At 35.7% G+C, this 17291-nt stretch overlaps 1 protein-coding gene across 1 annotated transcript in view; it reads right to left on the reverse strand.

Moving 5' to 3' along the window:
* The window catches only part of LOC133866506 (dicer-like protein 4), a 42922-nt gene extending 31022 nt beyond the window's left edge, over nucleotides 1–11900 (reverse strand). Inside the window, exons 1-3 of the mRNA XM_062303057.1 lie at nucleotides 11530–11900; nucleotides 10781–10958; nucleotides 267–377 (exon numbers count right to left, since the gene is read on the reverse strand). Coding sequence (XP_062159041.1) covers nucleotides 267–377; nucleotides 10781–10958; nucleotides 11530–11810 — 570 coding nt within the window. The 5' untranslated portion in view covers nucleotides 11811–11900. The remainder of the gene's footprint in view (nucleotides 1–266; nucleotides 378–10780; nucleotides 10959–11529) is intronic.
* Between the last annotated feature and the right edge of the window lie 5391 nt (nucleotides 11901–17291).

A 17291-nucleotide genomic window follows, 5' to 3' on the forward strand; every position in this document is an offset into this window, starting at 1 on the left:
TTCAAGAGGCTGAAAGAAAAAAACAAACAGTTAATGGAAGCTTTTCTTATTAAAGGATAGGGTGAAACTAATGCAGATTTTAAGAAAATCTTAGCAAGGTGAACACATTTTATCAGTTAATGGCAGCTTGATCTATGAAAGAATAATGATACCTGTATTATCAGATACGTCCAATAATAACTTAACATTTATCAGAAAGGTGAACATAAACATATACAGAATGCATGTAACTATTAACTTTTAGATCAGTTCACAAGTATAACTACCTCATATTGTTCAATCTCTTTTTCCCAATCTTCATGGTTTTTCAAGCGCTTAGAGCTCCCACAATAGACCCCAACCTTGAAATCAATTGAATTTTCTATAACCCTGGCTTGCTAAGACAAAAATAATAATAAAAAAAAAATAATAATGATTAAAAACCATATGACAACGGAATGAAAAGATGAATGTTTAGGCTTCAAATTTTTTGATAAGCAGCTGTTTAGGCTTTACATTTACACTACAAAATAAGTTCCAAATACAACTAGGCTACTAGCTAATTAAAATATCTCTTGAATAAACTTGATCATGCCTTGAATATCAACTGAATTAATCAATAGAAAATAGCAACCTTAGCATAAAAGGTTTGGTACATAGGAAATTACAAGAATATAACAGACAGCTAGGATGACAATCAAACAAATAAGTACGCAGATGGTTACAAAATTTAAACCAAGGTACTAGCATTATTTCAATGTTGTTAATATATTTCAAAGAGTACATAGCATAATCATGATTCTATTTATAAAATTCCAAGCTCCCTTCCAAGGTGAACATAATAAAGCATGTAGAATCAGCCCTTCCTTGAACTCTGGGTTCATAATGAGAAATTGCATACGTGGGCATTAAACCAACTATAAGCAATAACTGTTGAATAATAAACTTAATTTTTAGTAACATTTATTTGAGTCTTTTCTTATTCTTGTAAGTTACTAATTAAGTGACTTGAAGAGGTTGTGTTTTTGAGTCTTTTCTTATTCTTGTAAGTTACTAATTAAGTGACTTGAAGAGGTTGTGTCTTTTGAGTGTTCAAGAGTTATAGGAGTTACATGGGAGTTATTTGAGATGTAAATGAATGGAGTTAATGTGAAGAAGTTAGAAGGGTCATTTGTATCCTATAAATACCCATGTAAGCAAGTTATTTTGAATCAAGTTGAATAAAAGTATACAAAGTCCTCTATCAATTTATTGTCTCTCTTCCTTTTCATTCTCTCTCTTAGTGTATGTGTGGTTTTTCAATTTCCAACAAACTGGTATCAGAGCTCACTTTATTGATCCTAGAGAAATGGCCAATTCAACCTTTCCATTTCAATTCCCTCACCTTTCCAAAGACAATTTTGATAAATTGGTGCATTCGTATAAAGGCATTGCTTGGATCGCAAGATACTTGGGAGATTGTAGAAAAAGGCTACGGTGAGCCTAGTGACGAAACTCCTTTGAGTCCCAATCAAAGAGATGCTTTGCAGAAACTTCGAAAGAAGGATCAACAAGCTCTCACCCTTATTTATCAATGTTTGGATGAGGCTATGTTCGAGAAGGTGGCGAATGCAACCACCTCCAAGCAAGCATGGGAAATTCTCACAAACTCTCATCAAGGAGTTGATAAAGTGAAGAAAGTTCGCCTTCAAACGTTAAGAGGCGAATTTGAAGTTTTGCGAATGAAAGAATCCGAGTCGATTGCGGATTATTTTTCAAGGGTGTTGGCCATAGCAAATCAAATGAAGAGATATGGAGAAAGATTGGAGGATGTTCGTGTCATTGAAAAGATTCTTCGTTCCTTGCAACAAAGATTTGACTATATCGTTGTTGCTATTGAAGAGTCAAAAGATTTAGAAACCATGAGTATTGATCAACTCATGGGATCTCTTCAAGCCCATGAAGAAAGGCTCAACAAGAAGAAAGAAGAGCCATTGGAACAAGTTCTTGCTACAAAGATTTGTTTCAAAGATAAAGAAGAAGAACAAGAAATGAGTCAAAGGGGACAAGGTTCAGGACGTGGACATGGATGTGGACGAGGCCGTGGCCGTGGCCATGGTAGAGGAAGAGGAAGAGGCGGACGTAATAGTTTCAATTACGAAGAGAGAGGTGAAGCATCAAGAGGACGAGGACGAGGAAGAGGAAATAATTTGAAGCAATATGGAAGAAGGTATGATAAATCTCAAGTTAAATGTTATAATTGCCAAAAATATGGTCATTATGCTTGGGAGTGTAGAAGCCATACTAACAATGTTGAAGAGAAAGTTAATTATGTTGAAAATGAGGAAGCGGAGCCCACTTTATTGCTAGCTTATAAAGGAGATGAAAGAGGAGAGAATAACTCATGGTATCTTGATAACGCGGCAAGCAACCATATGTATGGAGACAAAAACAAGTTTGTGGAGCTTGATGAATCGGTGAGCGGAAATGTTACTTTTGGAGACTTGTCTAAAGTTCCAATAAAAGGGAAAGGTACAATCTTAATTCGCTTAAAAAATGGAGAACATCAATTTATTACAAATGTTTATTTTGTTCCAAGTATGAAAAGTAATATTTTGAGCTTGGGACAACTCTTAGAAAAAGACTATGAAATTCATATGAAAAATCGTAGTCTTTTACTAAGAGATGACAAGAAGAATTTGATAGCCAAAGTTCCCATGACAAGCAATAGAATGTTTTTATTAAATATTCAAACGGATGTGGCTAAATGTCTCAAGACTTGTTTGAAAGATTCATCTTGGCTTTGGCATTTGAGGTTTGGACATGAAAATTTTGGCGGATTAAAATTGTTGGCACAAAAGAAGATGGTGAATGGCTTGCCTTCCATTAATCAACCGGATCAACTTTGCGAAGGATGTCTTGTTGGTAAACAATTTCGGAAAAGCTTTCCAAAAGAATCTACTACAAGAGCAAATGAGCCGCTTCAACTTGTTCATGCGGATGTTTGAGGACCAATTAAGCCATCTTCATTCGGTAAAAACCGTTACTTCCTTCTTTTCATTGATGACTTTAGTAGAAAAACTTGGGTCTATTTTTTGAAGGAAAAGTCTCAAGTCTTTGAAGTTTTCAAAAAATTCAAAGTCTTTGTAGAAAAACAAAGTGGTTATTGTATTAAATCCTTGAGATCCGATAGAGGAGGCGAATTCACATCTAATGAATTTAAAGAATTTTGTGAAGCAAATGGAATTCGTCGTCCTTTAACGGTTTCAAGATCGCCACAACAAAATGGTGTTGTTGAAAGAAAAAATAGAACAATTCTCAATATGGCTCGAAGTATGTTGAAGACAAAGAGAATGCCTAAAGAATTTTGGGCGGAAGCTGTTGATTGTGCTGTATATTTATCAAACCGTTGTCCTAAAAAAAGCCTATGGAACAAAACACCACAAGAAGCATGGAGCGGAAGAAAGCCAAGTGTCTCTCATTTGCGAGTTTTTGGAAGCATTGGCTATACACACGTACCGGATCAAGAGCGGTCCAAGCTTGATGATAAAAGCAAGAGGTACATTTTCATTGGCTATGACTCAAGTTCTAAAGGCTACAAGCTTTACAATCCAAATTCTGGCAAAATTGTGATTAGTAGAGATGTGGAGTTTGATGAAGAAGATTTTTGGGATTGGAGCACTCAAGAGGAAGAAAAATATGATTTCTTTCCTTTTCTTGAAGAAGAAGAAGAAGAGTCAAGAAACGAAGATGTCACTGCACCTTCTCCATCACCAACAAATTCCGGTACGCCGTCGTCATCATCTTCGAGAGGAAGTTCTCGTGAAAGGCCACCACACATGAGAAGTCTCCAAGAACTCTATGAGGTAACAGAGAATTTAAATGATGATCTAACTCTTTATTGTCATTTTGCGGATTGTGAACCAATAGGTATTGAAGAAGCGGTGAAAGATGAAAAATGGAGAAATGCCATGGATGAGGAAATCAAAGCAATTGAAAAGAACAACACATGGGAGTTGACGACTATTCCAAAAGAACAAAAACCCATTGGAGTGAAGTGGGTGTTCAAGGCAAAGAAGGATGCTAAAGGAGAAATCGAGAGATACAAAGCAAGGTTGGTTGCCAAGGGTTATAGCCAACGACCCGGCATTGATTATGGTGAAGTTTTTGCTCCTGTTGCACGGTTGGAAACCATAAGGATGGTAATTTCTCTTGCGGCTCAAAATAAATGGAAGATTTATCAAATGGATGCAAAATCCGCTTTCTTGAATGGAATTCTTGAAGAAGAAATTTATATTGAACAACCTATGGGCTATGTCATCAATGACAAAATATTGACAAAATATTATGTGAATGGCTATCTAGCCTTTGAGTTCTGTTTTTAATATATATAGACTTTACATGAATGCTATACATTGAAAAAATAAAGTCCCCCCCATCATTCACGCCTCCTATCTACCTATATCTACCAACTACACAATTATGGACAGCATGTGCTGTCACCGTCCATTGACAAAGGAAAGAGTAATTATGGACAGCATGTGCTGTCCATTGACAGCCCCCCTCAAATTGATGCAGGGTGATCAACAAGCATCAATTTGCGACTTAGAAAGCCATGTCGATGACGAGTGAGCGCCTTGGTGAAAATATCCGCAATTTGGAGATCAGTGGAAATATGTGGAAGAGTGATAATCTTAGCTTCAAAGGCTTCCCGGATAGAGTGACAGTCCACTTCAATATGCTTGGTGCGCTCATGATAGACAGGATTGGCCGTGATCTGAATAGCACTGGTATTATCGGCATGTAGTGGAGTAGGGTCAGTTTCAATAAAACCTAATTCAGCAAGCAAACCACGAAGCCAAATAATTTCTGAGCAAGCAAGAGACATAGCGCGGTACTCAGATTCCGTAGATGACTTAGAGACCCTGTCTTGCTTCTTACTTTTCCAGGAGATCAAGGCATCACCTAAGAACACACACCAACCAGTGATAGAGCGACGAGTATCCGCACAACCAGCCCAATCAGCATCACTATAAGCGGCAAGACGAGGAGAATTGCCGGCTGGAAAGAATAAACCACGGGTAGAAGTACCGCGAACATAGCGTATAATTCTTCGGACAGCAGTCAAATGCAGATGACGAGGAGCCTGAAGAAACTGGCTGACTTGCTGAACAGCAAAGGAAATATCCGATCTAGTAATGGTGAGATAAACAAGGCTTCCCACCAACTGCCGGTACAGGCTGGGATCAGCAAGTAAGTCACCCTCCTCTTTGCGAAGCTTGACATTTAATTCCATTGGAGTATCGACGGAAGGAGCCTCTTGAAGACCAGCTGTTGCCACCAAGTCACTAGCATACTTATGTTGATTAAGAGAAATGCCGGAGAGACCACGATGCACCTCAAGACCAAGAAAATATGTGAGAGAACCAAGATCTTTCATATGAAAGGACCCCGAGAGATGAGTTTTGAGCTGGTCAAGTAAAATAGAATCGGAACCTGTGATCACAATATCATCAACATAAACCAATAGAAGAACAATACCCATGTCCGAGTGCCGAAGAAACAAAGAGGTGTCATACTTGCTCTGCTTGAATGAAAATTGCAATAAAGTGGTGCGAAATTTATCAAACCAGGCCCTCGGAGCCTGTTTGAGACCATAAAGGGAGCGACGAAGCTTACACACATGTGAGGTCGGAGATGAAAACAAGCCTGGAGGTGGCTTCATGTAAATACATTCTTTCAGATCCCCATGGAGAAAAGCATTCTTAACATCCATTTGATGTAAGGGCCAATCATTAGAAGCAGCAAGGGCAAGAATCGTACGAACAGTTGTCATTTTAGCCACTGGGGCAAAAGTCTCTTCATAATTGACACCATACTCCTGTTTATTTCCAAGAACAACAAGCCGAGCCATGTAACGATCCAAGCTTCCATCAGATCGAACTTTGACTGAGTAAACCCATTTGCATCCCAGGGGCACAACAGTAGGAGGACAGGGCTCAATATCCCAGGTGTGATTAGCCTTTAGAGCAGCAATCTCTTCCTGCATAGCCTGTCGCCAACAATCATGCTTGGCAGCATGTGAGTAACAGGTGGGAATATCAAAAGTGGCCAATGTAGCAGTAAGGGCTGAAATAGAACTGGCAGCACTTGAAGAAGAAAAACCATATCTATCCGGAGGTACAGACACTCGAGAAGAGTGACGTACCAAAGGCTCAGAAGATGTAGCCACGGGCTGAATCTGGAGCGCGGTAGGATCAGATACCGGGTGAGCGACCGGAAGAGACTGTGGGCGGGAGCGTCTTGTATACACAATACCTGGTTTAAATCGGGAACTGAGAGGAGGAAGATCTGAGAGCCACTCCTCAAAGGAGGGAAGGACCATAGTAGAGGTCGATGACAGAGAGGACACAGGAAAGAAATGTTGGTTTTCAAAGAAAATAACATTCCTAGAAATACGAGTACGACGTAAGATAGGATCATAGCAAACAAATCCCTTTTGACACACATTATATCCCAAGAAAGCACAACGGACAGATTGAGCAGACACAACCAAAAGTACGAAGGTTATCATAACTAGGTTGCTTAGCAAATAAGCGGAAATAGGGAGACTCCATATGTAGAACTTGAGAAGGTAAACGGTTAATCAAGTGAGTAGCAGTTTTCATAGCCTCGACCCAAAACATGGACGGAACAGAAGATTCTAACAAGAGAGTACGTACCACATCAAGAAGATGACGATTTTTACGTTCGGCTACTCCATTTTGTTGAGGAGTAGAGGGACATGAACGTTGATGAAGAATACCCTTAGATGCCAAGAAAACCTGAAACTCAGTAGACAAATATTCACCACCAGAATCGGTGCGTAATGTTTGAATAGAAGAAGAAAATTGATTGGCAACATATGCAAAGAATTCAGTAAAAATACGAAAGACCTCAGATTTAGAGCGAAGAAAATAGACCCAAGTAAATCTGCTATGATCATCAATGAACGTCACATAGTATTTAAATTTCTCATGTGAACTCACTGGAGAAGGACCCCAAACATCACTATGGATAAGTTCAAAACAACGAGATGCCCGACTAGCATGCAAAGGAAAGGGAAGAATTTTACTTTTACCAAGTTTGCAAGAATCACACTCAAGAGAGAAAGAAGGACTGTTTTTATTACCAAGCAAACCAGAATTCAATACATGAGATAAAATCTGAGTATTGGGATGGCCCAAACGACGATGCCACACCATACTAAGATCGGAAACATTATTACAAGCAAAAGACTTAATAGAAGAAACTGGAGACGAAACTGGAACAGGTAAAATTAGTGGAAACAGGCGCCCCACTCTAGGTCCCTTCGCGATCTGCTCCCCCGTTTCCTGGTCCTGCACAACACAACCATCACTAGAAAATTTAACATCACAATTGTTTTCAACTAATTGGCCAACCGAAATAAGATTTGTGGAAAGCTGAGGAGCAAGAAACACATCAGTGAGCGTGGAAGAGGCATCTCCGACAGCAGCTATTGGCAGAGAACTGCCATTGGCAGTCTGAATAACAGAGTTACCAGCATAGGGCCGAACATGGCGCAAAGCGGTGTGAGTAGGAGTCATGTGGTTAGAAGCGGCCGAGTCCACATACCATAGTTTAGGGGAAGGTTTACCTTGAAACCCCATTGCAGATAAGGCTGAGATCAGAATCTGTTGGACCATTTCTGGAGTGCAAAAATCTGGTGCAGGAGGAGCGGCAGGAGCAGCAGTAGGGGTGGCAGGAACTGAAGTCCAAAATGCCTGGGCTGGACGATTTGAGGGACGAATGCGACATTCCTTGATAATGTGACCCTTCTTCTTGCAATAAGAGCAGAATTTCTTAGGACAATTAGCAGCAACATGCCCAGACCCCTTGCAGCAATAACACTGCACCGATCGAGAATGCATAGATGGTCCACGACCTTGGGCAGAGAAGGCCACAGTGGCCGCCCCAGAACTGCCATGAGATTGCTCCAAAAGAACTTGAGTACTAAGACGTTGTTCTTCACGAAGTAATTCGCCAAAACAAGCATCAAGAGAGGGAACCGGAGAACGATTCAGTAAAGAGGACCGAACAGGTTCATATTCAGGGCGAAGTTTCATAAGAAACTGATCACGCTGTGTAGAGGCGTGAAGAGTTTGAATAGCAGAAAGCGCGGCAGCAGGAACGTTCGCAGTAACCAAGGCCGCATATTCGTGCCAAAGAGTAAAAAACCCCGAGTAATAATCTCGGATGGAAAGGTTATGATGCTGAAACATGGCAATTTCATGTTCCAACTGAAAACGACGAGCATCATTAACTTGATGATAAACCTGCTTCAAATAAGCCCACATAGCTTGAGCAGTGTGATGAGGCCGCAAGTGAGTAACAATATGAGGCTCCACTGAACCAAGAAGCCAGGACATAATACGGGCATCAAGTACAGCCCAGGACGGGGAAGACCCGTCAGCCTTAGATTTTTCAGAAGTTGACGATGACTCAACATCCGTGCCATCAATATGACCCCAAAGCGCCTTGCCCTTGAGAAAGAGCTCAAACTGAAATGCCCAGGTAGCATAGTTGAGGCCGGTAAACTTAACACACACAGGAGCTGAATCCATAGAGGAGAAACAGAGACTCTGCCGAGATGAAAAATTCTACCGAGAACTCCACTGAGAGGGACCGAGGCCGAGAACCACCGAGACACCAAGAAGCCACCGAGAAACCAAGAAGTCACCGAGAAACCAAGAAACTACCGAGAATCACCAAGAAACCACCAAGAAGCCGAGAAACCACCGAGAATCACCGAGAATCACCGAGAGTCACCGAGAACCACCGAGAATCACCGAGAACCACTTAGAATCACCGAGAAGCCGAGAACCGAAAAAAAAATCAGGAAGCAAAAAATTTAATAATTGGGCTCTGATACCATGACAAAATATTGACAAAATATTATGTGAATGGCTATCTAGCCTTTGAGTTCTGTTTTTAATATATATAGACTTTACATGAATGCTATACATTGAAAAAATAAAGTCCCCCCCCATCATTCACGCCTCCTATCTACCTATATCTACCAACTACACAATTATGGACAGCATGTGCTGTCACCGTCCATTGACAAAGGAAAGAGTAATTATGGACAGCATGTGCTGTCCATTGACAATCAAAGGGGATGAGGAGAAAGTCTTGAAATTGAAAAAGGCCCTATATGGCTTAAAACAAGCACCAAGGGCATGGAATAGTAGAATTGATAACTACTTTCAAAAGAATGGCTTCACCAAATGTCCTCATGAATATGCTCTTTATGCTAAGGTGTGTGAAAATGGAAATATTTTGCTTGTTTGCTTGTATGTGGATGATTTAATTTTTACAGGCAACAATCCAAGTATGTTCGAGGATTTCAAGAAAGCAATGACTCAAGAATTCGAAATGACAGATATTGGCCTCATGTCCTATTATCTTGGAATTGAAGTAAAGCAAATGGAGAAAGGAATTTTTATTTCTCAAGGAAGTTTCGCAAGGGAAATGCTCAAAAGGTTCAAGATGAACAATTACAATGATGTTAGCATTCCGGTAGAATGTGGGATTAAATTGTCAAAGCACGAAGAAGGAGAAAGGGTGGATCCAACAATCTTCAAGAGTTTAGTTGGAAGTTTGAGATATTTGACATGCACAAGGCCGGATATTCTCTATGGAGTTGGGCTTGTTAGTCGCTATATGGAATCACCTACCACAACTCATTTCAAGGCGGCTAAAAGAATTCTTCGTTATGTCAAAGGTACAATTGATTTTGGTATACTTTATCCATCCTCTAATGAATTTAAACTTGTGGGTTACAGTGATAGTGATTGGGGTGGAGATGTAGATGATAGAAAGAGCACAACTGGATTTGTTTTTTATTTGGGGAGTTCGGCATTTACTTGGAGTTCTAAAAAGCAACCAATTGTGACACTTTCAACATGTGAAGCTGAATATGTTGCCGCTACATCAAGTGTTTGTCATGCAATTTGGTTGAGGAAATTGTTGAAAGAGCTACACATGCCACAAGAGGATGCTACAGAAATTTTTCTTGACAACAAGTCGGCAATTGCATTGGCGAAAAATCCGGTATTCCATGATCGGAGCAAACACATTGACACGAGGTATCATTTTATTAGAGAGTGTATTGCCAAGAAGGAGGTACAACTCAAGTTTGTGAAGACTCATGATCAAGTTGCGGATATTTTTACAAAGCCCCTAAAGAATGAGATTTTTAGCAAGTTACGAGCATTACTTGGAGTCACTAGAAATTAAGTTTAAAAGGGGATGTTGAATAATAAACTTAAATTTTAGTAACATTTATTTGAGTCTTTTCTTATTCTTGTAAGTTACTAATTAAGTGACTTGAAGAGGTTGTGTTTTTGAGTCTTTTCTTATTCTTGTAAGTTACTAATTAAGTGACTTGAAGAGGTTGTGTCTTTTGAGTGTTCAAGAGTTATAGGAGTTACATGGGAGTTATTTGAGATGTAAATGAATGGAGTTAATGTGAAGAAGTTAGAAGGGTCATTTGTATCCTATAAATACCCATGTAAGCAAGTTATTTTGAATCAAGTTGAATAAAAGTATACAAAGTCCTCTATCAATTTATTGTCTCTCTTCCTTTTCATTCTCTCTCTTAGTGTATGTGTGGTTTTTCAATTTCCAACAATAACACCACTCCACTGTTGTGGAGCAACGTAACAACCATATAAACTACGAAAATGTTCCCAAACTTAAATATTTCCCAAAACTGAAAAAACGAACTATAAAATCAATAAAATGATAAATAGCAGCTCACCTGCTGAACCAGAGCCACCGTAGGTGCAAGAAAGATACATATGTTCTTCTGAGGCTTCCTTATCAAGTGACCCAGTTCGTATATAAGCAGCACAGCAATGTGGGTCTTCCCATAACCTGTCCCCAAATAAACAATTATATTCTCCTCCAAAGCTTTCTTGCATAGCTCCAACTGGTACCTTCAGAAAAGAAATGTATCAAAGAGCAAACCCCACGTTAAGCTCCTCCTATTTTCTGGCTAAAACGCATCATTTGATGTAAAGGAAAGAAAAATTAAGCCAGCAGAGGAAAACAAGATTGACTTGCTTCAGCTGTGTTTATATTTCTTTTAAAAATATACATATACCAGAATAAACTATAAAGCATAAATGCCAGCATTTCGTTTCTTCTATTCCTTACGTTTCTAAGGAAGGACAGCCTGGACAAGGATCCCCCAAGTAAAATGTAGGAATAGAAAAAGAAATGTACGTTTCAATGAGACCCCAGAAAGCTGAAAACTCAAGAAACTAAGCCAGATTTCAGTCAAGCATTTTACGTTTCCGAAACTAAACCATCAAAATGAGATAAAACCCAAAACTTTGTTTGCTTTTTCACGTTTACTCTCCTCGGCTTGCCCCGCAGCCAAACAGCGAAGAAATCACGTGCGCAGACACAAAATTTAAAAACCCAAAACTTTAGTTCAAAGAAGACGAACTTTCTGGCAAAATACGGCGCTCGTGAGAAACGAAGTAGACAGATTGAAATACGTACTTTCTGGCGATCTTTCTTGGGTCTTTTTCAGTCGTCTCTGCTCTCGAACCCGGTTCCACTCCATTCTCATCAACCCCAGCGACATCCAAAGACGGTTCCACAAGCGGTGAGGTGGTGGCAGCACTGACCCTCGAGTGACCAGCGGTACTACGATCGGCACCACCGGACGCTTCGCCGTCTTGCATTGTGATGGAATACCAGAGTTCCACGAGAATACGGAGCCCCGCGGCCGCGAGAAGACCTGTGTTGATAAGCAAGAGGAGTCCCACGAGAAGACCCATGTTGCCGTAGAAGAAGAACTCCCTTTCCAACGCGCAGCAGAATCAGACTTGTCCCTTTATCTGTGGTAGCCTACTCATCTTTCGGAGCTAGGTGTAGACTCCGTTGTTGTAGTATTCCTAACACCGACTTCATTCGTGCTTGAATTGATAATTAAATAAGTTATTTATAAATATGAAATTAAGTTCAATTATTAAATAATACAAACTTATATAAACTTGATTCGACTTGATCAAAATTCGTGAACTCACTCATCTAAAGATTGACTCATGTATATATATATATATATATATAAGAACATATATATATTTCTTCTCTTGGTTTGAGTATAATTATGAAAAAATTAACATTAAAGAAGATAATAAAAATATTTAAACTAAAAAAGAATATGATACTATAACACATTTAGAATCACGAATAATTGTTTCTCCTCTTAAAATAACAAGTCTTAATGATGATAATAAAAATATAAATAATATTATACAACAAAATAATTTTCATAAAAATCATTTACCTAATGAAATTATTCATAAAGAATATACTCATAATGAATCATTAAGCCTTATACATAAAAAATCACAATTTTTACTCATCCTCTTACAAAAGCTAGTCTTAGTGATGATAATAATATCATACAGCAGAATAATTTTACAAATACATGTATAACTCGTGATGAAAAATTCAAAAGAATTGAACATCAGATAAATCCATTAACAGTTAAAAATCAAGAAAAAGAAACTGAAAGACCTCTATTATATGAAACCCCTCAAAATTTACCATTTTCTTTTAAAATGAATAATACAGAATTATTAAAAAAAAAATTCCAAAATACCAGATACCTTTAAAATAAAAAATCAAGAGATTAAAAAACATGTGTCTACAACAAATCATAATAAAAAGATTTTTTCAAAAACAGAAGTAGATACAGAATCAGACATAAATAAGTTACAATCTCAATTCAAAAATATAAATCTAAATAGAATGACTTTAGGAAATAGAAATGATAGTGGAAGAATACATAGGAATAATAAGGGCAAATATGTAACTCATAATTGGTATCCTAAACCTCCTGATTTACAACTTGAAGAAAGAGAATTAGGAATAAGAACTGTTTACACAACTGATGTTTTGAATATAGATGATTTATCAGAATATGAAATTTTGAATATTTTATATGAAATAATGATGATAGCAAATGTTTATAAAGATAATGTTTATAAAGATGCTAATAGATCAAATCATCAAGTTGCAAATAGTTTAATAACATATTTTAAGCGATATAAGGATGTCTTTCTTTCAAAATTATTAATCAAAATGGATAATAGAGCACCCTATTGGAAATAAAAATTTATAAATTATTTTGCCCATAAGGTTAAAGAAAAATTTAATAATTGTCACAATACGAGTCTTACATATGAAGAAATTATTAATATAATAAAACATATAGAATTAAATTTGTGTATGATTAATGATCAATTAAAATATATGAAATATGCTAAACTAGAATTAAGATATTTTTATAAACAATATAGTTTTCCCCCTTTAATAGCACCATATAAGAAATCATACAAATCTACAAAACTTAAGCATAATAAGAAACAACTTGTATATGGTCAAACTAGTAATTATAAAAATAATTGCGAAGATAAAATTAAAGAACTTAATATTAATGATAAATTAAAATTTCAACTCTTAAATATATTATCTGAATCTGATACAAAATCTGAAGAATTATTACAAATCGATGATAACAATACTACATCCCAAGATGAATATTCTGAATCAAGTAAAGATAATAAAATAAGATTTTGTTTCTGCAAGAATAAGAATATGTGTAGCTGTATAAAAGAAATTAATACTTTAACAAGAGAAGAAAGAATAATATTAGAACTTATAGACCAGATTGAAGATCCAGAAATAAAAATAAAGTATTTATCACAAATTAGTCAAAAAGAGAAAATAATTACTGGTGGCATAAATTAAAATTTTACTAATAAATTTAAAAAAGAAAAACGTCCTACTGCAAGTCAAGATTTAAAATTTGAAATAAATAATATAAAACAAGAGATAAAAGAATTAAAATATAATTTTAAAATCTCTAATGAACAATTAGTACAAGAAATTATAATATTACAATAAAAAAAACAACATACAAAGGAAATTTTACAAGATGATAAAATCAAAAAGATTCAAGATCATGACAAACAAAATTCAGTAGATAATGAATTATTCATTAATCTTATAGATAGAATAATCTTTCAAAAATGATATGTTGAAGTTACTTTAATAATTAATGCTGAATTTCAAATTACAATTGTAGCATTATTAGATTCAGGTGCAGATATGAATTGTATTCAAGAAGGAATTATACCTACAAAATATTATGAAAAAACAACTGAAAAATTGCATCAAGCTAGTGGAGCAAGATTAAATATAGACTATAAAATACCTAATGCCCATATATGTAATGATGAAATATGTTTTAAGACTACGTTTATTTTAGTAAAAGATATTACTTCTAGAATAATATTAGGAAATCCATTTTTAGCATTACTTGATCATTTTATAAAAACAGAAGAAGGAATTAGTACTGAAATTATGGGAAAGAAAATCTTATTCAGATTTATTTTACCACCTATGACTAAAGATATTAATATACTAAAAGATACTTTCATATTTCAAGATATTAATGTTATTTCGAAACAAATAAGGAACAAAAAAGAAAAACAAATAATGTTCTTAAAACAAGACTTAAAACACAAAAGAATAGAAGAACAATTAAAGGATCATTTATTACAACAAAAAATTAAAAATTTTCAAGAAAAAATAAAATCAGAAATTTGTGCTAACATTCCAAATGCTTTTGGGCATAGAAAGAATCATGTTGTTCAATTACCTTATGAATCAAACTTTAATGAGAAAACAATACCGACAAAAGCTAGGCCTATTCAAATGAATCAAGAATTATTAGAATATTGCAAAAAAGAAATCAAAGATTTATTACAAAAGGGTCTAATAAGAAAAAGTAAATCACCTTGGAGTTGTTCAGCTTTTTATATTCAAAAGAATGCTGAATTAGAAAGAGGAGCCCCTAGATTAGTTATAAATTATAAACCACTAAATGAAGCTTTAAAATGGATAAGATATCCAATTCCTAATAAAAAAAGATTTACTTTCAAGATTATATGATGCTACTATATTTTCAAAATTTGATATGAAAAGTGGATTTTGTCAAATTCAAATAGATGAGAATGATACAGTTCCTTTTGGACACTATGAATGGAATGTCATGCCTTTTGGATTAAAAAATGCTCTCAGTGAATTTCAAAATATTATGAATGATATTTTCACTCCTTTTACCAACTTTTCAATTGTTTACATAGATGATGTTTTAATCTTCTCTAAATCAATCGAACAACATTGAAAACATTTACATACTTTTGTTCAAATCATAAAGAATAATGGATTAGTAGTTTCACCAACTAAAATTAGTTTATTTTATAATAATATTCGTTTCCTTGGTCATAATATTGTTCAAAATACTATCACTCCCATAAATAGATAATTACAATTTACAGATAAATTTCCTGATGAAATAAAAGACAAAATCCAGTTACAAAGATTTCTAGGAAGCTTAAATTATATTTCTGATTATTATGAAAATCTTAGAATCATTTGTAAACCTCTTTATCAGGGTTTACAAAAGATCCCCCTCTTTAGTCCAATGAACATACAAAAATTGTTAGGCAAGTTAAAAAACATGTCAAAGTCCTCCCTTGTCTAGGTCTCCCTTCTCATAATACTTTCAAAATAGTTGAAACAGATGCCTCAGAAATAGGATATGGAGGTATCCTTAAGCAAAGAACTTCTAATTCAAAAGAACAATTAGTTCGTTACCATTCTAGTATATGGAATACTGCACAGCAAAATTATAGTACTATCAAAAAAGAAATTTTATCTATTGTATTATGCATTCATAAATTTCAAGATGATCTTTTAAATCAAGAATTTCTTGTTCGTGTTGATTGTAAAAGTGCAAAAGATGTTTTATAAAAAGATGTTAAAAATATTGCTTCCAAACAAATATTTGCCAGATGGCAAGCAATTTTAAGTTGTTTTGATTTCAAAATTGAATATATAAAAGGAGAATCAAATAGTGTTCCTGATTTCTTAACCCGTGAATTTTTACAGGGAAAATGAATAAGCCGGATAGATCAAAAATTCAAAACCCTGGTGATTATGCCATGAATAAGGAATCATCTTCGACTAACCCTTCCTTCACTTCTCCTTCCATGAATCATATTCCTACTCAGAATAAGTTTACTGTTCTAGGAAATTTTCCTCCCTTGCCTACTAAATTAACCACCTTTGCTCAAGCTGCATCGTCCTCCTCAAAGAATCAGTCAAAAGAATATTCTTCAGAAAGCATGAATTCTATTTCCCTTTCTAATCCAATTTCCCAACCTTCACAAATTTTGCATAAGTATAAATCATATCAGCCAAAATTATTTCCTGTTGAGCCTGAATACCAACATATGAAAAATACTAGGGAATTAGCCACAAAAGTCTTCCCACCAGGATGGGATTTTCTGCCAGAAGATCAAAATAAAAATAAAAAATTTTATGAATTTATACTTGTTGACTCCGGATCAGTCCTTTTGTCTCATACCCCTTGCAAATATGATCCAGATCATAAAAGGATTGCTTTTTCTAAATGCACAATTAAAAATGTTCTTTTTCCTGCCTAGTGGAGGCATAACCCTTGGCAACGAAAAAGATTTACTCAACCTTTTGTTCCTCAAACTTACAATTATTTTGATTATCAAAAAGCTTGGTATAATACATTTTTCTTTCAGAATAATCGCTATCAACATTCTTGGTTTTTTACCTTTGACAAGATTCATGAGATTAGAAATTTGCCTTTATGGTTTGATGAATGGTGGAAGCTTTTTGGAGCTGAAACTAGTATTTTTCCTTCTCTCCTTTGCAACAAATTATTAGAATATTCAAAGAGTTTTCCTTCACCTTCTCCATTTAATCTCTTTCCCCCAGAATTATATTTCTTCCTTCATTTTAATATCCCTTGGATTCTGTCCTGGGATTACAACTTTGTCTCTCCAGATGAAAATGTTTATAATCCCCAGTATCCTGATCATAGCATTAAATATATTGTTCGTACCATCTCAATCAAGTGGTGGGACAAGTATGATTATGATGATATTATTACAAAAATTATAGGATTATTTACAGATCAACCTTCAGTATCAAATCAGAATCAGTTCCTTCTAAAGAAAAGTATCAATCAAGCAAAATTAGCATCCTCCAGTTCAAAGCAAGAATTCAGAAAACATTTATTAGAAACCTTATCTCAATTATCGGATGATGAAGATGAAGATGAACCAGTATTAGCAGGATATTCACAAGATTCTTATACAAATTTAGAATTATGAAAAATTATGGCATGAAGACTTTCTTGAAGAATC

Source organism: Alnus glutinosa, chromosome 4 (genome assembly GCF_958979055.1).
Source record: "Alnus glutinosa chromosome 4, dhAlnGlut1.1, whole genome shotgun sequence".
In the NCBI taxonomy this organism is placed as follows: domain Eukaryota; kingdom Viridiplantae; phylum Streptophyta; class Magnoliopsida; order Fagales; family Betulaceae; genus Alnus; species Alnus glutinosa.